Source organism: Xyrauchen texanus, chromosome 35, assembly GCF_025860055.1.
Source record: "Xyrauchen texanus isolate HMW12.3.18 chromosome 35, RBS_HiC_50CHRs, whole genome shotgun sequence".
In the NCBI taxonomy this organism is placed as follows: domain Eukaryota; kingdom Metazoa; phylum Chordata; class Actinopteri; order Cypriniformes; family Catostomidae; genus Xyrauchen; species Xyrauchen texanus.
The window spans coordinates 34,181,168-34,206,288 of record NC_068310.1 but is presented as its reverse complement, the minus strand read 5'-3'; the positions used below and the strand labels follow the sequence as shown (position 1 = coordinate 34,206,288).

The following is a 25,121-nucleotide window of genomic DNA, read 5'->3' as shown; positions in this document are numbered from 1 at the left end:
TGAAGCTCCAAAATGCATATTAAGGCAGCATAAAAGTAATCCATACGACTCCAGTGGTTAAATCTAGAAGCAATATGATTGGTGTGGGTGAGAAACAGACTATTACACAATTTTAGTCCTTTTTACTGTAAATGCTTCACCCTGCCCAACAGGAGGCGATACACATTTTTCACAAAGAATAGGAATCGCCAAAAACAAAAGAAGAATGTGAAAGTGAAAGTGGAGATTGATTGTAAAAAAGGACAAAAAGTTTTGATCTGTATCTCACCCACACCAATCATATCACTTCTGAATACATTAATTTAACCATTGAAGTCATATGGATTACGTTTATGCTGCCTTTATTTGCTTTTGTGGCTTTAAAATTTTGGTACCCCTTCACTTGTATTTTTTGGACTTACACAGCCGAAATATTCTCTTTAAAAATCTTTCTTTGTGTTCAGCAGAAGAAAGAAAGTCATACACATCTGGGATAGCATGAAGGTGAGTAAATGATGAGAGAAATTTTATTTTTGGGTGAACTATCCCTTTAAATCTCAAATCTGTTCCTTACACAAAGCTCAAAAGAGTATACAGTGGAATATGGTGCAAGGAAATGAGGCAGGGTGAGTAAATAATTACAGAATTTTCAATTTTAGGGTGGAGTACTTCTTTAAGTAGAACAATAATCTAATCTAAGCATGAAAACATAGAGAAAACACAAATATCAGGCCAGTAAAATAACTGAAACTGATATATCTGTGGGTTTATTGTTAAAAATGATTGCACAAAGCACTGACAGTATCAACCTACATGAACATCAACCTTTTCTGTAGATCAGAGGACACTTAACCATAATATCTTCCAAGATCATTAATAAAAGGTATTTATAGCAGTAAAGTTAATATATGCAAGTATATTACTATGTTATGGTGCACAGAACAAGGGTGATATATTATGTTAATGGTGGTGAGACAGCATTAAACAGTCTAATTAATTTTATTATGAAAAACATAAACAGAAATACATATATTGTACATGAATAATTAATTTGTGCAGTAGAAAAATAAACATTCACTCTATTTAAATAAACAAAGAAAAAGGCTGGAATCTCCTTCAGAGTGTTTCTTATTAATTCCAGCAATAAAATCCAATCATCTATCAATATGTTCAGTACGCAGGGTTGGGGAGTAACGGAATACATGTAATGGGATTACATATTTAAAATACAAAATATAAGTAACTGTATTCCAAATCATTGGTAATTAGAATACAGTTACATTTAAAAAGTATTTTGATTACTGAAGAGACTACTTTGCATTTTATTGTTATTTGTTTCATTTAATATTTAGTCCTTTCATTTGGAAAACATTTAGACATATAAATGATGCGATCCAAAGTGCATTTGAACAGCGGTGAAACACTTTCTTATGATTCATATGAGCAGACAGAGAAGTACGTTTGAAGTAAGTTTGGAGCAGAAAAAATAAAAATAAACCTTGAGTAAATTATTAGCTTTATGCTAAGCTAAAATGCTATTTCTAGCCATTTTACATGCACATGTTACCAGACATAAATGAGTTTTTATAGTCAAAACAAGTGAAAAAATCTACCAGTGCTGAAGAAGTAATCCAAAGTATTTAGAATACATTACTGACCTTGAGTAATCTAACAGAATACATTACAAATTACATTTTACAGCATGTAACCCTCCCACCCTGTATATACAGCTTGCAGAGAAGCAAAAGTGACTTACACACCACATATCTTGCCATATTGCATATGAATTACTGCGGTACACATTATTGCACAAAATTAGGAACTACTGAAGCCATACATCACACAAAAGCGCTGAATTAGACTTCCAACACTACATACACAAGCATCCAATAACACAGACTCCTGTTTCAAATGTTTCAATACAGAGAGATTCATTGATCAATATGTGAAACAGTTTCCTCTTGGGACAATACAAACTTTGAAGTTCAGCACCTAAGATGACATTTCTGCTATTACAGGGATACTGAATTGTGAAAAACCTTGCAGCAAGTTTGTAACAGGTTGTATTTGTGCCGTGAGTGTTTGTAAATATGGAGGAACTCCACTAAATTTCAGTATTTCAGCAATGGTCTTGTCAACACACTTGCCAGAGGCTAAGAGCATCAGAACCTGCCCACAGAAACCAGCTAGCTGTTGGGTGAAAGGTCACAGACCTGAAAGAACAAGAGAAACAGGCATTTAGCATTAGCATAGCAAAGAGTGCATTTAGCATTAGCATAGCAAAGAGTACATTTAACGTTAGCATAGCAAAGAGTGCATTTAGCATTTTCACTGCATATATAAACCTGATCTCATGAAAAGTATGTAACTGTGGCAAGATTTCAGCAAAATGATATTGCGTAGTATCGCAGCTGTTCCAAAGTGAAATGTCCACTGTGTGGCACTAAAAGTGAATCAACTATTCTTCCAAATGGATGAGGTTTTAAAGCTTAATGCTCTATCAAGGTTTAAATGAACAAAACAACCTCCTAACCCTAAACCTTACACCTAAACCTAACCATTAGTGTCAGAAAAACAAATGTGACATGAAAAACGCAACTGCTGAAGCAGACACGTTATTTTGTGGTTCACGCGAGAGGCTGCCTGAACTCCCCTCATGAACGTGCATTGGAGAGCGACCAGAAGTGAGCATTTATTGTGAAAAAGGACACAAATATTGATCTGATTCTTACCTATACCTATTATATCACGTCTGAAGATATAGATTTAAACAATGGAGTATTAAGGATTACTTTTATGCTGCCTTTATGTGCTTTTTGGAGTTTTAAAGTGCTGATCACCATTCACTTGCATTGTATGGATGTACAGAGGTCATACACATCTGGGATGGCATGAGGGTGAGTAAATGATGAGACAATTTTTCATTTTTGGGTGAACTATCCCTTTAAATATGAAATTCAAGCAGTCAACTCACCTGTCAAAAATCACAATTTCCATGCGGCCAATCACATCACAGAACAAACTCCAGTTTGCAGGTTCTGCCTATTACGATTGGAGCTTCTTTTTGCGTACCTAAAAAAATTCAACGTATAGAATTTTTAAGAGAATATTTAAATTGTAATATATATATATATATATATATATAAAGAGCAAGGACATTTAAATGGTCCTTTTAACTATATTGTTCACACAATACATACCCATTGAGATCAGCTGGTTCTGAGTGATACACATGTTTGTTCTTCTCTGCAACAGAGAGTGTTCCAACATGTGTGGTCTCACTGTGGCTGACCCGAATAGATAGATACTGGCTCTTGTACTCAGTGGAACTGGCCGGCACGTTCATCTGATTACTGGCCGAGTTGCTGTTCAGATCTGGGGGCACCGTAGGCAGCTTCTTGTGGACAGATTCAGGTGTGGATGTTGTAATAACTTTGATCTCAGGTACAGATGGAGGAGTCTGGTTCTGTCGGACACCGGCCTCAGAATGGGCCAGCTGCACCTTCATCATGTGGTTTATAGCCACAGTAGCATTGAAGGCTTGCTGAGTTAAAAGAGCATAAATTCAGCACAGTGCAGAAAAGAATTGAAAAAAAGAGAAGAGCAAAATTTCTCTGATTATTTTGAGTGATGTTTTGCTACTTGAAAAGAAGTTTAATGTGTTTTCACTCCTGTTATGTCATTAAAAGGTATTTGTCCAACATATGCATGTTTCAGAATGTAATACAAAGTGTTAAATGCTCACAAAACAATGCAAAAATACACACAGGACATTTTTTACCAGATACCGCATCGAAAATTAGCATGCATGGACTTTTGCAATTTTAAAAGTTAGCTTTGATATTAAATGTAATTAAATTACATTTGCATTAAATAGGCCTATTTTTATCCTGATCGATTGCCTGTGATGTCAAAGCTCTTGCATTAGCAAGGTAGTAACTAGTGAAGGACTGTGCATGTGTTAAATGTGAAAATTGGAAATAGAAAATGACTCCCTGAAGCTTTAAATGTCACAAGCCAGTGCCTAAAATGAGCCAAAACTGGTCTGTTCCAAATATACAAACAGATGGCGCAATAACAGGCAAGACAGAGGGCAAAATCAACAAACAAAATGTAAAGTTTAATTGTGTTATCAGGCCACAGATCAGCTGAAGAAAGATTAAACCACTAGAGACAAACTCTTAAGTCAGAAGAAACACGACCTTACCTTCCACTTAGATTTGGCAAAGTTCTTCTGGATCTGTACGCTGACGGAGTGGTGGATGTCTTGACTTCGGGCCGTCTTTCCGATTATCCTACAAGACAAAGCTGGATTTAAAATCAGAGCCAATGGAAAACAGTGGGATTTCCTGTTTTAGCCAGACACCCCTATCTAAGATAGGAGACTTTTAAAGGCTTTATGCCGGATTCTTAAACAATACGTCATCCACATACATTATACAATTTCAGTGCATGCCCTTCATGTTCTCACTAAAATAGTTGAATCTAACAAAAGAGCACAACAGTGCCCACCGACTTGGTTGTAGAAGTATTTTTCCCATTCATTTTTTCCATTCATAGGGATTTCATCGTTCAAAAGGAGTTCTAAACCATGAACTATGAACTCTGAGGCGAATCCCAAAATTTCTAATTTAGATTTGAAGCAAATCAGACAAAAAAAAAAAAAAAAAAAAGTGTACTTAACGTCTTTCATGAGGGAATGAACTACAGTGCCATGAAACATTGCTACTGATGTAAACTGATGGAAAAATATAAAACAAAACCAATATATTCAAAGTTTATAGCAAAATATTCAGATATAATCGAATGTATAAGTAGTTTGAGAGTGTAATGTAGGGAGACCGATTCAATCGCGACGTTCACAGTACGTTATAGGAGTGGGCGGTCGCTGCAAAGCTCTTTTAGTGCACTTTGTTTGCTGTGATTCTCTGATTGGTGGATTCTTCCCCCTTAGGATCATGGGTAGTGTAGTTATTCAGTACAATTTCTGTTTTTTAAAAATATAGTATTAATAATGCAAAATGATGGCTTTAACAGAAGAATAGCCATCGATTAACAACCTCGACGCTTACGTTAGGTTTGTCATTATGGATGTTTAAGTTACCATTAAATTAATGATGTTTGAGCACAGAATCAAGAAACAGAACGACTCGCTCACCAGGGGTGTCTAAGAGCCTGTTCTGTAGTATACCGCATCTTTGGATTCTTCTGCATCATGTTGCGGATAAAGTCCTTCGCTAGAAAGGTACAAATGACAAAAAGGTTAAGCCTATATGCTTATATAAATTTTCTGCAGAATCATAACCTCCTCATTCCAAACATCCATTACACTGTACAAATGTGTATGGCAAACTAAGTAATAAAATATTTGCCCACTATCATACTTTCTGCTTTGCACAGTATGCAGATTTTATATTTGCATGCATTTTTACAGAATCATATAACAGGGTTAGATTAATCTGATAGAGATAGGAGGTAATTAAGGTGATGCTAGATGCTAACCAGACTCAGAGATATCATCCCAGAAGGGCGAGTCAAACTCGTACTGGGCCTTCATGATTTTAGAGAACAAACGAGTCTCGGTCTCTTCATAGAATGGAGGATATCCACAGAGACTGAGAAGATAGAGAAGCATAATCATTTTCTGCATAACAAACAGCTTAAACTAGCCTGAGGTTGTTAGCTTATTGCAAACTGGCTACACTGGTCTGTTTTGATGGTTTTAGAGGTGTTTTTTTTGTTTGTTTTTTTGGTACTTGTCAGCTGGTCAGGCTGTCAGACCAGCTAAACACCAGCAAAACTAGCCTAAACCAGCTAATATGAACACCGTTTTTAAGATGTTTTGTTTTTTCAGCAGGGTATTCATAGAGTGCAATTCATTCACAATCCACCAGGGGGTGTAATTTAACAGATAAATTGAAGTCTGCATGCAAGCGTTACATTGTGGTAATTCTGAGCAGCACTGAACAGCAAGGCTAAACAATCTTTGATTAACAAGTGACTCATTCTGACTAAAATGGCTAATCTCTAAGCTTTTGGTTTACAAATAAAGAACCTGGCAGCTGCCTATCGCTACCTGCAAATAAAAGTGCTATTTACAGTGCATTGTGGAAAGCACATGGTCCAAAAATCAATTTCTTGGAAGTGACAAGAGTTATAGGGAGGGACTTACAGGATGTAGGTGATGACTCCGATAGACCAGCAGTCGACAGCTTTGCTGTAGGGTTTCTGAGCTAAAACCTCAGGGGCTAGGAGAAAATACTGACTGTTAAAAGCAACATAGAATTGACCCTATTTACTTGCTTAATAAATGTGATAGGGCACAATTCACTTAAAAATACTTCACATTTTGGGGGGGTTGTACTTGCTTGTTTTGACCAGGGTAGCTCAACTGATAGATCGTTGCACTTGCGGTGCAAAGGACCGGGGTCCTGAAGAGCACCGCAAAATGACGCGGTTGGCTGAGCAATTGTGTTTTTCATGTTACGTTTGCTTTTTATGGACACTATTGGTTAAGTTTAGGATTAAGGTACATTTTGCAGATTTAAAACTCGACAGCATTAACCTTAAAAACCTCATCTGTTTGGGATATTTAACTCTCTTTTAGCGCCACATAGTGTACATTTCACCTTGAAACTGACATAACGCATTTAAGGAACCACGTAATATTTTTTTGCAAATATGTCGCCAAAGTCATGTCATTTTCATTAGATCAGGCCAAAAAATCTGATGCATATGCTAAATTTCCTACTAGCTAATTGACTACTTGATGTCACAGTTTGAACATGTCATCAAGCTTCACAGATAATCTATTCTTTCATTAAGGCATGATAGAACTCTTCTGCTCTTTTGTATTTTGACTACAAAATGTTCTTACCGACATATCCTGGAGTCCCACAGGCTGTGGACATGATGCCATTTTCTTCCATCTTAGACAGGCCGAAATCACTGATCATGATCTTGGAGTTTTCATCAGGGCTGTAGTACAGCAGATTCTCTGGCTGTAGAATCAAGCATTCAACAGACCCGTGGATTAAATATAAATAAATATATACAGGCACCCAAAAGTTTGGCATAATGTACAGATGTTGCTCTTATGGAAAGAAATTGTTACTTTGATTCACCAAAGTGGCATTCAGCTGATCACAACGTATAGTCAGATCAACAATAAGTTGAAAAATTGCTATTACAATTTGAAAAGCATGTTCAGAGCTTCTGAAACTACTTCAAAGAGTTCTCATCAAAACAACTCCACTCTTCCCCTTCCCCTGATCTGTGCCTTGACACTATCCTGTCTCTGAGCTCTGCAGGTAGTTCCTTTGACTTTTTCTTTTAGCTCCATGACTTGGGTTTTGCTCTGATATGCATTTTCAGCTGTGGGACCTTATATAGACAGGTGTGTGCCTTTCCAGAGAAATGAGATGCATCTGAGCTAAATATCAAGTGTCATGGCAAAGGGTCATTGTGATATTTTAGTTTTTACTTTTTAATAAATTTTCAAAGTTATCAAAAATCAGTTTTTTGCTTTGTCATTATGGGGTATATACACTCACCTAAAGGATTATTAGGAACACCTGTTCAATTTCTCATTAATGCAATTATCTAATCAGCCAATCACATGGCAGTTGCTTCAATGCATTTAGGGGTGTGGTCCTGGTCAAGACAATCTCCTGAACTCCAAACTGAATGTCAGAATGGGAAAGAAAGGTGATTTAAGCAATTTTGAGCGTGGCATGGTTGTTGGTGCCAGACGGGCCGGTCTGAGTATTTCACAATCTGCTCAGTTACTGGGATTTTCACGCACAACCATTTCTAGGGTTTACAAAGAATGGTGTGAAAAGGGAAAAACATCCAGTATGTGGCAGTCCTGTGGGCGAAAATGCCTTGTTGATGCTAGAGGTCAGAGGAGAATGGGCCGACTGATTCAAGCTGATAGAAGAGCAACTTTGCCTGAAATAACCACTCCTTACAACCGAGGTATGCAGCAAAGCATTTGTGAAGCCACAACCTTGAGGCGGTTGGGCTATAACAGCAGAAGACCCCACCGGGTACCACTCATCTCCACTACAAATAGGAAAAAGAGGCTACAATTTGCAAGAGCTCAACAAAATTGGACAGCTGAAGACTGGAAAAATGTTGCCTGGTCTGATGAGTCTCGATTTCTGTTGAGACATTCAGATGGTAGAGTCAGAATTTGGCGTAAACAGAATGAGAACATGGATCCATCATGCCTTGTTACCACTGTGCAGGCTGGTGGTGGTGGTGTAATGGTGTGGGGGATGTTTTCTTGGCACACTTTAGGCCCCTTAGTGCCGATTGGGCATCATTTAAAATGCCATGGCCTACCTGAGCATTGTTTCTGACCATGTCCATCCCTTTATGGCCACCATGTACCCATCCTCTGATGGCTACTTCCAGCAGGATAATGCACCATGTCACAAAGCTTGAATCATTTCAAATTGGTTTCTTGAACATGACTAAAATGGCCCCCACAGTCACCAGATCTCAACCCAATAGAGCATCTTTGGGATGTGGTGGAACGGGAGCTTCGTGCCCTGGATGTGCATCCTACAAATCTCCATCAACTGCAAGATGCTATCCTATCAATATGGGCCAACATTTCTAAAGAATGCTTTCAGCACCTTGTTGAATCAATGCCACGTAGAATTAAGGCAGTTCTGAAGGCGAAAGGGGGTCAAAGGTAGAGCGGATTGGCCACTAATCGCAGGGTTGGCGGTTCGATTCCCAGCCCACATGACACCACATGCCGAAGTGTCCTTGGGCAAGACACTGAACCCCAAGTTGCTCCCATTGGCAGGTTAGCACCTTGCATGGCAGCTCTGCCACCATTGGTGTATGAATGTGTGTGTGAATGCGTGATTGGGACACTGTGTAAAGCACTTTGGTAACCTCTATTGTTAAAAAAAAGCTCTATATAAGTGCTGACCATTTACCATGAGAGAGAGAGAGAGAGAAAGAGAGAGAGAGCATGTGTTTGTGGTGGCTTTTTACCTTGAGATCCCGGTGCACGACGCCGTTCTTGTGCAGGTAGCTGACTGCTTCTAGCACCTGTCTGATAACCAGACTAGCATCCAACTCGGAGTACATGCCCCGGTCGAGGATCCGGTCAAACAGTTCTCCACCTGAAACTCTGAAGGAATTCAAGCAGAGGAAAACAAAACATTAGCATGCCATAAAAACATAAGTTTTACAGTAAAATACTGTAGATACAATATACAGTTTAGCAAGAGACAATACATGAAGGTTACTTACAGTTGCATGACGAGGTAGTAATGCGTCCGACTTTCATAGAAATCCTCCAAGCACACAACGTTGTCATGTTTGATCCTAAATGAAAATAAAACATGTTAATACTGTATAAGATCAATAATGATGAGAGTTGTGTTATATTAGATGTTGTAATTTCTACTTCACTTTCAATTACCATTTAATTTATTTTTACTAACTGTACATTCTCATTACCCTCTGCACATTTCTGTACATAGCAACTCTTCGGTACATATTTGATCTTGTCTGTGTTGCTCTGTAGATATTTAGATTTTATTATATTGTGTCTAATTGTTGTATTTCTGTGAGTACACTACACACTTCTATTACCAAAGTAAAATATTTTGTGTGTGTAAGCATACTTGGCGAATACAGCTTTATGTCCAATTTCAACATACAGTATATTCTGTTTATACACATGTATGCACATCACCTAGTGTCTGTTTCATTCCCAGTCTCACCTCCTCAACACAGCAATCTCATTCTCCAGGTTCAAGTCCCTTTTGTTTTTCTTTTTCAAACACTTCATGGCGAAAAGCTTCCTTGTTTTTCTCTCCTTCACCATAAAGACCTCTGAGAATGCTCCCCTGGAGACATGATAGCAAGATAGAAAAGAAAGAAAGAAAGAGGATAAGGGTGGGATAAGGTCAGATGTGCAAATACTGGGATTAGGTTTTTATCAGTGGATCTGAGAGAGCATGATCTGGGTTTATGTAATGACATTGTGGCGTTTCCTCCAGAGAGTAAAGCAGGTTTTAATGAAGGTGAGGATGTGACCTTTTAAAACCTGCCGAGACCTCGGCATGCATATATCCGCTTGTACGTGCATATAACCGCTTTTACTGCTGACAGCATGTAAAGGCTGGTGAAAAAAAAACACAAAGACTGCCAGGGCTCGGGCCAGATAATATCTGAAACAATTATGTTTAATGCAACTGAAACACCCGCAAAACACATAAACATTTGATTAGGTTTACACAAATGACAAATGTGTGCTAATAATAATAAATACAAACATCACATAGACATGCATTGAAGGACAGACCTGAGCCATATCTAGGGACCAGAAAAGAGACTTGGGCTCTTTTGACTTACAGCTAAGCAACCGCCTCGCAACACTCTAGCAACCACTAAGAATACTTTAGCAACCTCATAGAACATCACTGCATGAAAAGAGCTGTATCTGGACCAGTAGACTCTCATTGAAACCACTGAATTCCGGATGCATTCAGAGAAGTACTGGCCGAGAGAGAAAATTCATCAGGCCCGAATAAATCCCATTTTATACCATTTTGGATGTTAGTGACTGACGATTCCTTCAGTGTTATGGCCATTTGTTGCAATGCTAAGTGATACTCTTAAGTTGTCTGTCAGGGGACTTTTTCACACCTGAGTCACATTATCATTTTTCACCTTTTGGATAAAATGTGCACCCCTATTGGTCATTTATCTCAAACTGGATTGGCTGCCCTTAAACTTAACCTACCCTTAAATCTTGACAGCTATTGGGCCACTGGATGCATTGGCTTTAATGCAATCTGGTTCATCCTTGAGAGCAATTTCCAAACACTTGAATGTACCACGTTCATCTGTACAAACAATAGTACACAAGTATAAACACCACAGGACCACATAGCCATCATACCGCTCAGGAAGGAGACGCATTCTGTCTCCTAGAGATGAACGTAGTTTGGTTCTAAAAGTGCAAATTGATCCCAGAACAACAGCAAAGGACCTTGTGAAGATGCTGTGAGGTAACAGGTAGACAAGTATCTATATCCACAGTAAATTGAGTCCTATGTCGATATAACCTGAAAGGCTGCTCAGCAAGGAATAAGCCACTGCTCCAAAACTGCCATAAAAAAGCCAGACTACAGTTTGCAAGTGCACATGGGGACAAAGATCGTACTTTATGGAGAAATGTCCTCTGGTCTAAGGAAACAAAAATGTAACTTTTGGCCATAATGACCATCGTTATGTTTGGAGTTAAAAGGGTGAGGCTTGGTCACAATTTTCCAAGCGGCTTAAAGGCACAGTTAACTTTTTAACAGTTGACCCACTGGAATTGTGATATAGTCAATTAAAAGTGAAACAATTTGTCTGTTAACAATTGTTGGAAAAATTACTCATGTCATGCACAAAGTAGATGTCCTGAACGACTTGCCAAAACTATAGTTTGCTAATATGAAATCTGTGGAGTGGTTAAAAAATGAGTTTTAATGACTTCAGCCTGTTGGGGGATTGAGGGAGTATAATTCATATTGTTTTTGTCAGAGGAAGCCACTGTACTCATCTCCCCAAGGCCAGTAATGGCCCACTGGTGGCATTAACACCAATGGCAAGGGCAGGTTTTGACACAAAGGCAGGCTACGGTTCTCTAGACACATTTGTTTGCACTTTAAACTAGCTGACGGCCAGCAGAATGGCAGTGTATAAATAAGTCGCTCTGTTTACCACCATGTAAATTAAAATCTTCTCAGATCTGGTTTTGTATTTGCACCGTACATTTGAGGTTGTTAACTCAGTCTCAAAACACAGTGCCGATATTCTCAAACCAAACAACAACAACAACAAAGCATTGTGTTATGATAAATTTGTATCTAAAAAAACACATCATGTGTTTTAAACACATTAAATGTCATCACATGCATGACATAACTAAATGAAATTCCAACATTCCAATCAACAATGATTAGCAACATGTTGTTTTAAGTGCTGCAGCTGCCATTTTATAAAATGCATATTTCATGAAAATCGTCACTGGTGTTACCGTCACTGGTGTTACCGTCACTGGTGTTACCACTCCTCAGTGATGACCAGTAGCACCAGTGACAACTTTGTGTGAATAAGCTTTAATAAAGCTGTTATTGGTGTTATTATGCATAAAATTGCTATTAATGCTATTAATACACATCTCAGGATTATAACTTATATTTATAATTGTATAAGTCAAGCACAGTATTGCCAAACATATAGAGGAGCTTCTGGCAAGATCTAGAGATGGTGTTATTTGGTAAAGTGACAAACAGAGAGATTATTCACATAATTCCAGCACCCCTGGCTCTGATCAAGTGAACAGATCAGATTGAGTAAGGGTTCTGGATGTTCATCATGGGGCACTTGTACAGAGGTGGTGGATAAGATGGAAAGGTGCCATGTTTTCATTCGTTAAGTATAGCTGAGGACAGTCCTAAATTACCCTCTTTATTTCTAATCTAGTAATCTCAGTAACGAATATTAGAGGATAAAAATCTTTGGAGTGTTTTTTCTCATATTTGACATATAACTGATTTATAATAATACTTCTGTGCCTCTAACTACATGTGCATTAATAACATTTCTAAAATGTATTTATTGTTCCAAAAACTACAAAGTAACACCAGTGACAAAAAGTGTCAATCCGTGCATATTATCACGTGGCCTGTTTAGCGCGTTACCACGGAGACCTAGCGCGTGTGGAGGCTTCTCCGCAGCATCCACGCACAACTCAACATGCACCCCACTAAGAGCGAGAACCACATTATAGTGACCATGAGGAGGTTACCCCATGTGACTCTACCCTCCCTAGCAACCGGCCAATTTGGTTGCTTAGAAAACCTGGCTGGAGTCAGGTCTCCTAATCAATCCACGCCCTGGATTCAAACTCAAGACTCCAGGTGTGGTAGTCAGCGTCTTTACTCGCTGAGCTATCCAGGCTCCCTGAGATTGACAATAAACGTTTTGTGAAGGTTCAGCACCACGCACCGCGTTCACTGACCATTTACTGAGAAAGAAAAGTATTTTGTCCCCTATTTTTGGAAGGAGCCACCATCAGTAATGTCTAAGGGCTGCACATTGCAGGCCATGCCCTGTAGATTACCACAAATCTGTCTCCATCCTGTTAGATGTTCCCTGAATAAGTGATCCCTGTTCTTCTCTGCCAAAGTGATTAACACACTTGTGTAACATCTGAAAGTGTCTTAACATGAGCTTTACCCTTGATTCACCTATAGCCAGGATCTCTACAGAGGTTGTTCTGAATGCTAATGACTCCATAGAATACAACTTACTATAAACATGGCCAGTGGCATGGGCTTTTCAGCTTTCTAATTTCAGATGTTTCAAATGATAATAGGCTAAAATGTATGTAAATATATAATGGAGTGTGTACATTTTAGGACCTGTAACTGGTCACTTTTTCTTATAAGATTTTCAAATTTTTTGCCTTCATTAGTCTAACATTTTAAATGGTCCTGGGGTAGCAAAAGAATGCTTAGAAGTACAGATATTCAGGGGCCTGGGTAGCTCAGCAAATTTTGACGCTGACTACCACCAATAGAGTCTTGAGTGTGTCAAGACGCGTGGTAAGATGTGATTTTACACAAGTGTAACAATTAAATATGCCTGGTTGTTTTAGAAGCTTCCAGTAGCTGGTCAACTAAATAAAGTGAAGCTTTCAAGCAGAGTGTAGAGTTCACGTAACAAAACGTACCATCCTCCATCGTGGACTCCAATAACGCCGTGGCCGAGTTCAGGGCACTCTCTCTCCCATTGCTCCCCGGTCTATTGCCATAGATAGCGTCCATTTGGTCGAACAAGTGCCACTTTCTTCTGTTTGAACCACTCCGGCTGTTGTGGTCCTTGATGGTTCTGTAGTCACTTAAGTTTTTTTAACTTTTCCCTACACTGTTGGTAGGTCTGGTGGTAGCCGTGTGCGGCCAATAGCTGAGACACTTCCTGAAAGACTTTTTAGTGTCATTCGCGCTAACGAGAGGAACGCCTGCACCTCGTTTATTGATCACGGTGTGGTTTTGCGCACATCTATTTCTTTTTACTATTTGAAAGTTGCGTGAACAAATAATACTGCTATCGCTGAAGCTAACTTTTAAACTAGCGGGTTGATGTCCTGTGTCGAAAATCCAGTGACGCTGGTAGTGACGATTCTCTCTGACCAATCAGTGATCTGCAGGATTTTGACGTCACTTTTACTATCGGCTCGGCTCGCTTGGAACCTCGACCAAGGTGGTACTAAAAAAGTACCAGGTACTATTCACATTGGAACACCCCAAAAAGGGGTGCTTGACCCAGAGTCGAGTCGAGCTATACCGTGTAGTGGGAAAGCCCACATTGGTCATTCCAAATTGGGAGAAAAGGGGATAATAAAAAAATATTATCACCGAGAGCGAGAACCACATTATAGTGACCACAAGGAGGTTGACCCAACCTGGCCAATTGGTTGCTTATGAGACCTGGCTGGAGTCACTCAGCACGCCCTGGATTCGAACTTGCGACTCCAGGTGTGATAGTCGGGGTCTTTACTCGCTGAGTTACCCAGGCCCCCAACGCAATCTATTTTTAAATAAATGAGGGATGAGTTGAAATAATTTCAACATTATGCCAGAACTGATGTCGATTGAGCTTAATTTTTATTGAACCAGAAACATTCCTTTAAGCAATATAAATGTTTTAGCCCAGTAAGAGGTTTCTTTCAATTTTTTATCTAAAAATAATTTCATCACGTAGACTGAGGAGGTCAACTGACTATTCAGAATCCAGTTTTCCAGAAAGTCAGAATACATTCCCTATTACTATGTAAATAAACCATTAACATTTTTTAGACATATTATATTATTGTGCAAATTGAGGAAATGTACTTACGATCCGAGCACCTCCATGAATTCGAAAACATCCTGGATGTTATCCGTGCTCTTTTTCCAATCAACCTCACTCTGCTTTCGGCCCATTTCAGCGTGTGCTTCAACAGGGATTTCTGGAGGAGAGAAAACGGATTCAAAAAGAAACTTAACCGCTTTATAAAATGGCCCATAAATAACTACATCTGTGATTTATGACAGTCTGTCCTGAAAAAAGTTAGATACCTTTACTGGCTGCCTAATATTCCTGGAGCCATACAGCATGTATTCCTGTATAATCCCATCAATCAATATTCCAAATCAAGATCAAACATCAGAACTCCTTTGTATCCTTTGAGATTTTTAGGATTTCTAGTGTAAGATTAAAATCTGTGCTGGAGCTCAATTTGAGCCCCTAACCCATTATTGATTATTTGAACCCACACTTGAATATCTGCTCTTTCTGTTTAGGTGTTTGTGTGTCTCATGGGCTGTCCTGTTTAAACATTTCAGAGATCCTTATTGGCTTTCGTATATGGCTTTAAGACTGTTCTCCGAAACGCTAATCATGTGTTGGCAGGTCAACATTCAGACAGCCAAAACATGTGCATCTTAATGCAAATATTTTTCAAATGTTTTCTATTAAAATGCTTCAAAAGCAACATCTATAAATAAACCTGATCCTAATTTAACTGAAATCTCTGGCTTGATCACATTTATTCAAAGAGGGTGTCTTTGGTTTAAACAGACAAATGCATTTTTAGATTTGTCTTCGAACTGCCTTGACCTGTCCAATTTCAACACAAAGGAATCCACATGTGTAAAATGATTGAATGTATTTGTCATCATCTTCAACAAAATACAGCCAGAAAACTGAAAAAGCGACATGTTTAAATCAAACCCATCAACGGCGCACAAAGACAGCAGAAATTGCTAGGATGTCTGCAATGATCGGCCATGCACCCTGTCTATTTCTGTTTATTCCAAGGTTTCTTCATAAAAGGTGTTCTTCAAACGCCAGAAATTGCTGTACAATTCACAAATCTTGCTCTCATTCCACTTACATAACAGGTTAAAGACACCTGAACTTTTGAGATTACCTTAAAACAAATCGCCACTGAAGTTCATGAGGTCACTTGAATTTTATATAAGTGCAATAGCCAAAAATATTGCCAATTTGTTACTAACAAGGGATTGAATACAATGGGGTGGGTAAAAATGGGTAAAAAGAACATACGATTAAGAGGCATAAGAGGACTGCAAAAAATGGCAGGCCTTGTCTGAACTTAAAGGTTGTGTCATCCTCCTCATTATATAATGTTTAATGCCTTTGTTAAACCATGATTACTTGTAACATGTTATTAACTAAAAACATAATTAGTAAATAATTAGCAATTAGTAATAATTAGCAAATTAGTCAAAATTCTCCTATTTATTAAAAATAATTAGATAAATTAACTTATATATATATATATATCCTTAAAAAATATATTTAAAAAATATTACATTGTTAATTATTTCATTTAAAATTAATGCCATATTTTATTACTTACAAATTGGATAAATATAGGCCTATTTTTAAAATATAAAATTTAAAATAAAATTTTAATAAAATAAAATATGAAAGAAAATAAAACATTTTATGATCAAAAATCACAGAATTATTTTATATTTAATTGGAGATGTATTCTTAAATTAAAAGTAAAAAAGTCTGATTTGAATAAAATATAATTATGTATTTAATTAAATATAAATATTACACATTATATTTTTATATGGTATTTTGATATTACATTTATTTGTAATTGATACAAATAGTATTAATAGTATTTTGTTAATTATAATTGTATTAATTTTATATATTGTTTTCAAATATTTGTTCTATTTTATTTAAATAACTAAAATATAATAAATAAAAATAAATAACTGTCAATAAAAAAGAATGAATTAATATTATGTATATATATATACATAACTAATAGAAATACTTCTATTTTTCATTATACATTCAATATTTAAAATTAATAACTCCAAACTAGTTTTTATGACTTATGCACCACATCATCCAAAGGGTTTACATTCACAAATCCTGCATGCACCTTCAACCTGCACAGGTGATGCTTTGTAATTTGATGCATTAATTATCTTTAACATAATATGCATTCTGATGCATCCATAAGCAGGGGTGATTATTTCAGAGACCAGCAACAAATCCAGCACGATTTTTGCCTCTTGCAGAAACTATCGAAGTGCAAACAAGGACAGCATCGACAGAGAATGACATGTGAAGAGAGGGCACGGTGCACAGATTTCGAGGATGAAGACATGCATCCGAAATACAATGATGCCCATTCCTGTGCAATTACTGCAATAGTTGCAATATCGTTGATATGCAAAATCTTTTATATGCACCCTCATATTAATGACAATGTGGTGCAAAATGAATATTGATAACGCTTTTAATAATCATTTGTTCCGAGCATGAAATGAACACATTCGCTATACTGACAAAATCTACAACACTTTACATTACAATGTCCATGTGCACAAGTAATTCATTTCAATAGTTTTGACCAATAAAAATAAATACACATTTACTACATTGTAACTGATAAGTAGCTAAATTGTAGTAACATGAACACTGTAAAGGTAACATGTGACCTGTTCTATAGCAGAAGTCTCAAGTGGCGTCTCCTGTGAACGGGAGAGCAATCCTCTTTACCAGGGCCATGGTCCCGTCCTTTGACTTACCTAGAGGTAAGTGCGCTACACGGCTCTTCTCTGACTCTCCTGCTAAAAGCCTGCTGCAGTCTGGACAGATTAAGCTTGGCGACTGGTGCAGAAATAACTAACAGTTTGGAGATGACATGTACTGTCAATGAGGAAGGAGGGGTGAGCGGTGAAAGGCGTCCTCAAGGTTGCTTGTACTGAATATGTGAGATCACCACATTGCATTTGTCTATATTGTCTCATCTCCTGCCAAGGTTATTTCTTCATCTACATAACATCTTAGGGTGTTGTTCCATTCCACTGTAACGTTACTTTGGAACGGTATTGTAAAAAAGAGTGCTATATGTATAAAACTGAATTTAACTGCATTGGGAACCTTGCAGTTTAAAATGAAAACAGTACGCGGTTGCTAAAGTGTTCCAAGTGGTTGCCAGAGCACAGCTAAGTGGTTGCTGGGGTGTTGCTATGCAGTTGCTATGGTGCTTTAGGAGGTTGCTAAGTAATTGCATACTGGCCCAAGTAAAAAAAAAGAAAAAAAAAAAGGCCATCCCCAAGTCTCTGTGATATTCTGGTCTCTACTGTATAGGACTATGGTTCCTCCTTCAATGCAAGTCTAGGGCTGCACCCAAATATATACTGGACTGGGCTGGTCTGGTGATCTGGCATGCCGGTCATATTCCCGGTGGGCCGACGGACTTTGGGGCCAATCAGGGGCAGACTGGCCATCGGGAGAACCAAGCAGGATGGTGGGTCGGCCGCAAAATTGTCCGAATGGGCCGCAATAAACTAAAACGAGCCGCCGCGTTATGCAGAAAGGACCACAAAACAGCGCCGCAATATGCAGAAAAGGACAGCGAACACCCCCCCGCTCAACTTTTGGGCCAGTTGCTATGTAAAATCCCAGGCCGATTTCTCTTCCCAGTCCAGTTCTGGATGTAGTAACAACAACCGTAAAAATTATTTGCTCTGGGTTTTTTTAACCAAGTACAATTTGACCTCACGGAACACCTTTCTTGGTATATAAAGCACTTACAGTTGAAAAGAGTCGCCAAACTCGTGGTTCTGAGTTTCATGCCATGTAAGTTTAATACTTAGGCCGGGTAAGGGGTTTTGAAAGATTTATCCAAATGTCTGTTGAGCAGTGAGGGCACAATAGTGATATTTCATGGATCAATCCTTGAGGGATTTGAACCGACAACCTTTTGGTAACCAGCCAGGTCTTTAAACATTCAACTAGACAACAAACTATTTTCACAAACATAATATACAGATAGCATGAAAGAAACTAATACGTGATAGCACTAAAACAGTCATAATAAAATGGTCTTGATTTGAGGAAGAGTATTGAGGCAGATCTTCATCTTGCCTGGTAGTGTCACAAGAAAGTGAGCTTATAGGATTACGTAAGGCTTTAGCAAATGCACACCATATTTTTAAATCATGCATTCAGAAGGCACGGAAAAGACATAAGGATTTGTGAAATGAAAAGTAGAAAGATCTAAAAACTCATAATAAGTTGAATCAGAGTTCTCCACTCGTGTATATTGCAGTTGAACCCAGTTGAAGTGTGAGATTACCACATGCAACCTGTTGGGCCACACAGGATAATCACACTCTTATACACAGTGTGACACTTCCTGGTTTAATAGGCTTGCGCAATCTCAAACTGGAATTTTAGATCTCGTTTAACTAAACATGTGACAACAGTTAAGTTATATTTTTCTTTTAGATTTAATAGTTGAATGAAGTCATTATTAACATGAGGCCGTGTGCTACATTGATTCTATCATGATTAAAGGGTGTAACTCTATTAACCATGATGAAATCACTGAACTACACAAACTTAAGTGGCTTAAAGCTTTTATAAAATTGGGCAAAAGCAATATGATAAAAGGCACAAATGTGCAATAAAGGGTTACATTTATTAATAATAATTATGGGGAATCACAATTCTTCCCCCAAGTAAAATAGTTTAAGGTCGAAACATACTCTACGAAACTTTGTAAACACAGACACTTCTAGCTACGCAAGCTCAATTGAGTAGTTGCGTTCCAAATTGCATCAGGCCGCAAATCACAACTCAACACATTTTTATAGCACAAACCTTTGAAGGTAACTCAATCGTCCCATTCAGTACTAAGTGTTGTTACCACCACAGTAACTCACTAGCTCACGTTAAAAGTGCAATCAGTAACTTTTGCCTTTGTGCCATCTTGGACTTACACTGACACCTAGTGGCTTGGATGCTGCATCATTTAAAATCAATAGTTTTCAGTTTCAGATGTCATTGTAGAAATGTAGTATTCACAGTCAGCCATGATGACTTTAATCAATGAGGGAAAGTGTCAAATAACAGGACGGTTACTGAGATTAAACGAGCAGTATTCGGCTGGTCATGTGATTCCAACATGGCAGCCCCCATGTGTGGACACTCTCCATGTAGAATAAAACAGCTTTTATAAGGTTACTAATATGACAGGAGACTTCATTTTAATGTGAGAGGTCATGATTTCCAGCATAAACTGATACATTAAAATTCATGTCTTTAGACGTAAAAATGTTTTTAATGAGGAAACATTTACTGAGTGCACCTTTAAGCGTGGCCATGGTTCTCAGCAGGAAACCGATGGAGTGCGTACTCCAGGTAGGAAATGAGGTTTTGCCCCAAGTGAAGGAGTTCAAGTACCTCGGGGTCTTGTTCACGAGTGAGGGGACAATGGAGCGGGAGGTTGGCCGGAGAATCGGGGCAGCGGGAGCGGTATTGCAGTCGCTCTATCGCACCGTTAGTCACGTAAAAGAGAGCTGAGCCGAAGGCAAAGCTCTCGATCTACCGGTCAATTTTTGTTCCTACCCTCACCTATGGTCATGAAGGTTGGGTCATGACCGAAAGAACTAGGTCGCGAGTACAAGCGGCAGAAATGGGCTTCCTCAGAAGAGTGGTGGGCTTCTCCCTTAGAGATAGGGTGAGGAGCTCAGTCATCCGTGAGGAGCTCGGAGTAGAGCCGCTGCTCCTTTGCGTCGAAAGGAGTCAGTTGAGGTGGTTTGGGCATCTGGTAAGGTTGCCCCCTGGCCGCCTCCCTAGGGAGGTGTTTCAGGCACGTCCAGCTGGGAGGAGGCCTCGGGGAAGACCCAGGATTAGGTGAAGAGATTACATCTCCACACTGGCCTGGGAACGCCTCGGGGTCCCCCAGTCAGAGCTGGTTAATGTGGATTGGGATAGGGAAGTTTGGGGCCCCCTGCTGGAGCAGCTGCCCCCGCGACCCGACTTCGGATAAGCGGTTGAAGATGGATGGATGGATGGACCTTTAAGCGTGTTCAATCAGGCCGCACGTTGGCAATGCATTGGCCAAGTGCTCGCATCTGCATATGCATACTTGAGTAAAGTATGTTTCTGGCCTTGCTGTTTGCTGTTGACAAGCATCATAGCAACATGGTGCATTAATAGAACGTGCAGCTTCAAAAAACGTCTCATCCAAACATAGTTCAGAGTCAGAACTACACATTTTGTACTAGTCAAAAGGATGGACACACCTGGTAATTCTTTACCATTTACAAACCAACAAATGGAAGCACAAATGGAAGTAATGGAAGCATTATTTGAAGTCAGAAGTCTCATTTGCATGGCTTACCTTTGTGTTGATGTCTTTTACTGACGAGTGCTTTGTGTTGCTTAATAAAATATGATGGCATTGCTGGTCAAAAACACAAGGCAGTTGCGAGGCGTTATATTTCAAGGAACACAAGTTGAAGTCTGTCTTTCTCTTAAGATATCGTCGTATGTATCCTGGGAGGCAGAGGGACCTGGGTGAGACAGTTCTCTCATTAAAACAGTCTGTGTACAGTGTTGCCATGGAAGAAAAAGGATGCAAGGCAGATAACCGGACATGATGATCTCTAGATAATTCTATTTCAGGGAGGCTGACTTGCGTAAATGGGAATTTGGATGTGGAGACATGGAACATGTTTCCACTTAAGGGGGTCTCACACAGGATGTGAATCACTGTCGATAAATATTTCAAACCCTGTACAGATGCAATCAAAGGAATGGAATCACTGAGAAATCACATTGTGAACTGCACTCTTTAGTATACGCTTTGCGCCAGATACCTATATCTGGCTTACATCGTTGCCATGACAATGTAAAGCCCAAACCCCAAAAACGACTGTAAGAATGACAATTTAGACAACTTTACAGCTCATATAATCCACAGGTTTTAACAGAAGAATTAATGTAAGTGCTAATGTAATGTATAAAATTGTTAGCTTCAAATTGTTAGCTTTGAACCCTCCAAATATTAGCTCCATTTACTTCCATTGTAAGTGCCTCACTGTAACCTCTTTTAAGAACATGAAGAACCAGTCAAAATACATTTGTGGAAATCAAAATGTTGCCACTAATGCTGTTAATGCTCTGCATTAAACCCAGAATATTCCTTTAACTAGATTATCTATTGCCATTCACCAGAGGTGAGGTGACTTATGCAAGCACAGCATGCGCCTTTATAATGGGGCTCTTTATATGGTTCAAATTAATCAAATCTTCATCACATATTATTCATCTATATTCAACTGCATGAAAACTAAAAAGTTTTTTTTAAAGAATCCTCCTTTGGCAGTCTTTCAGTCATCTTTCCTGTAAATCCCACCTGCAAACTCATCAGTCATTCTGCCAAGCCAAAACCAAAACAAAATGTGCTGCCAGCACAGCAGGACTAACAGAAGCCATCTTTGAAAATGCCTCTTTGTTAATGTAATTTTGTCTTATGTATTATATGTTGTACACTTTTTTACTGCATCATACCTAAAGCAATTCTCTTCCAAGCGGATTATTTCTGACAAACCTCCATTGTGCTTCTGCAGTAAAGCCACTGATAATCTGACACTGATGTCAATGGAAGTGGAGCGTAGTTCTAGTGGGAAGACCAGCAGGTGTACATCATCACATCATTAGCTGGGTAACTCCTAGCCACTCGCACGCAAGCCATTGCTTTATAAGTCCGCTCACAATCTATCACATTGCTGTTTCAGTGTGCTTACACTGCAACCTCCACCACCCCACCACCACCAGTTGAGTCCTGTCCCGCAGGGGGGTAGGCTCCTCGCCCCTGCCTCCTATCTCCGGCAGGACATGACGGTTCCGGGTACAACTCCCTCGGACTGCCGGACGGGGCCTACGCCAAAGAGAGAAACATCACCTCCCGTTTTACATCTATCAAATAAATGGCATCTCAAACTTCACTCAAGCCTGCGTGTCTTCCCGATAGAACTGCACCTGCTCAATTAAAGACATTCCTCACCCTCTTCAAAACAATGATGTATATCGATGAGTGACTTATTAAGTATTATGTAACTTGGATAGGGTGATTGAGGTTGAAAGACAGAGAGAGAGAGAGAGAGAGAGAATGATAAGATAGAAAGAATGAATGGGAAAAAATTAAGAAAAAAAAGAAAGAAAAAGAAGTGATGAAGGAAAGGAAAAAAGGAAAAAAATAAGAAATTATGAAAGAAAGGAAAAAAGAGAAAGAAAGAAAAACAAAAAATATTCATATGCAAATGCATCAAATAAAGCTGTCAAGACTATTTTTTTAGTTGAATCAACTTTCCTTGGTTACATGATTTATTTGAGCAATATGAACATGGGAGGATTAAGTAAAACTGACGATAGTGAAGTTAGACAGGACATTTTCCTTTAAGTCATAGAAAGGTCACATTGAAACTGACTTAGAAACTTTTTACCAGACCATAATCTATTTTTGGTACTTATGAAATGGTAAATGGTCTGCACTTATATAGCACCTTTTTTAACCTTAGCGGTTACCAAACACTTTACACTGTGTCCCATTCACTCAATCGCACACACATTCACACACACACATCACACACTTATGACGGCAGAGCTGCCATGCAAGGCTCTTGATTGTAGAGGTTAAAGATCGATCTGCTCTAACGTGTTGTATGACGGCCAGAGTTGGGGAGTAACGGTATGCATGTAACGGGAAAACGTATTTAAAATACAAATATCTGTAACTGTATTCCAATACAAACATGTATTTTGTCTTACTGTACTGGCAAACTTTTTATAGTCAAAACAAGTGAAAAAAATCTACCAGTGCTGAAGAAGTAATCCAAAGTATTTAGAATACGTTACTGACATTGAGTAATCTACAGGAATACATTACAAATGACATTTTACAGCATGTAATCTGTAATCTGTAGTGGAATACATTTCAAAATTAACCCTCCCAACCCTGATGATGGCATATAATTCGAGGTTTCTGCATCAGCTAAGATCAGACCCGAGTCTAATTCAGTATCTTGACTGATCTAGAATAATCTTCCCACTTAACCCTGTAAGAGACCCATCAAATGGATGCCAACCAATTAGGCCAGCTTGGCTTAACCTGCAGCATATTTAAATAGACTGATCTACTGTATGTACCTGATGCTGTTTCCATCAATCGTCCAAGTTCAACTGATCTGAGATCTGCTGTTGGATAAATCAGAGAATGAGATCATGTGTTGATTTCAGACTTCAGATACTTGTAATGCACTGTATGAGAGAGGAGACAACTTAAAGGGAAGGTTCACGCAAACATTAAAATTTAATAATTTACTCACCCTCATACTGCAATCAAATTCAATCTTGACAAGATCCGTATTCACCGAAAAGCGTCCTGTTGTTCCTTGTAAAACTATTGTAGGATGCCCTCTAGTGGTGGGACACACCTCTACAACCACAACACCAAAAGCAATCAGCCAGTTACAGAAAAACACCCCTTATTTGGTAGGAACTTAAGTTTAAGCAATATTTACATTTCTGAAGAAATGTCACTATATGCATTTATGTAATTAATTCACTATATGTATTTAATGATTTATTTATTTAATGATGCATGTAATTAATTCAGTACATGTACACTCACCTAAAGGATTATTAGGAACACCTGTTCAATTTCTCATTAATGCAATTATCTAATCAACCAATCACATGGCAGTTGCTTCAATGCATTTAGGGGTGTGGTCCTGGTCAAGACAATCTCCTGAACTCCAAACTGAATGTCAGAATGGGAAAGAAAGGTGATTTAAGCAATTTTGAGCGTGGCATGGTTGTTGGTGCCAGACGGGCCGGTCTGAGTATTTCACAATCTGCTCAGTTACTGGGATTTTCACGCACAACCATTTCTAGGGTTTACAAAGAATGGTGTGAAAATTTAAAAACATCCAGTATGCGGCAGTCCTGTGGGCAAAAATGCCTTGTTGATGCTAGAGGTCAGAGGAGAATGGGCCGACTGATTCAAGCTGATAGAAGAGCAACTTTGCCTGAAATAACCACTCGTTACAACCGAGGTATGCAGCAAAGCATTTGTGAAGCCACAACACGCACAACCTTGAGGCGGATGGGCTACAACAGCAGAAGACCCCACCGGTACCACTCATCTCCACTACAAATAGGAAAAAGAGGCTACAATTTGCAAGAGCTCACCAAAATTGGACAGTTGAAGACTGGAAAAA

The 25,121-nt window shown here is 38.8% G+C and overlaps 1 protein-coding gene across 5 annotated transcripts; it reads right to left on the bottom strand.

Moving 5' to 3' along the window:
• Window positions 1-566: 566 nt before the first annotated feature.
• LOC127628794 (calcium/calmodulin-dependent protein kinase type 1D-like) lies at window positions 567-24,155 on the bottom strand. 5 transcript variants are annotated; one of them, XM_052105686.1, is made up of 14 exons: window positions 22,411-22,497; window positions 21,239-21,410; window positions 14,905-15,016; window positions 9,729-9,854; window positions 9,253-9,327; window positions 8,992-9,130; window positions 6,857-6,980; window positions 6,152-6,227; window positions 5,482-5,594; window positions 5,138-5,216; window positions 4,187-4,274; window positions 3,180-3,523; window positions 2,954-3,051; window positions 567-2,192 (listed from the first exon to the last, which is right to left on the bottom strand). In XM_052105686.1, the coding sequence occupies exons 2-13, from the start codon at window positions 21,297-21,299 to the stop codon at window positions 2,985-2,987; spliced, it is 1,404 nt and encodes a 467-aa protein (XP_051961646.1). In that variant the 5' UTR covers window positions 21,300-21,410; window positions 22,411-22,497; the 3' UTR covers window positions 567-2,192; window positions 2,954-2,984. The 5 variants fall into 5 exon arrangements, with proteins under 5 accessions (XP_051961646.1, XP_051961647.1, XP_051961648.1 ...); XM_052105687.1 differs by lacking the exons at window positions 21,239-21,410; window positions 22,411-22,497 and adding an exon at window positions 24,049-24,155; XM_052105688.1 differs by lacking the exons at window positions 21,239-21,410; window positions 22,411-22,497 and adding an exon at window positions 17,631-17,699 and having other exon boundaries at window positions 568-2,192.
• Between the last annotated feature and the right edge of the window lie 966 nt (window positions 24,156-25,121).

Coding starts and splice junctions, on each gene's coding strand:
- LOC127628794 (XM_052105686.1), bottom strand. CDS start 21,299: ATGCCATCATATTTTATTAAGCAACACAAAGCACTCGTCAGTAAAAGA. Junction 6,228..6,856: donor TGGGACTCCAGGATATGTCG/GTAAGAACATTT, acceptor ATTTTCTCCTAG/CCCCTGAGGTTTTAGCTCAG. Junction 5,595..6,151: donor GGAGTCATCACCTACATCCT/GTAAGTCCCTCC, acceptor CTATCTTCTCAG/TCTCTGTGGATATCCTCCAT.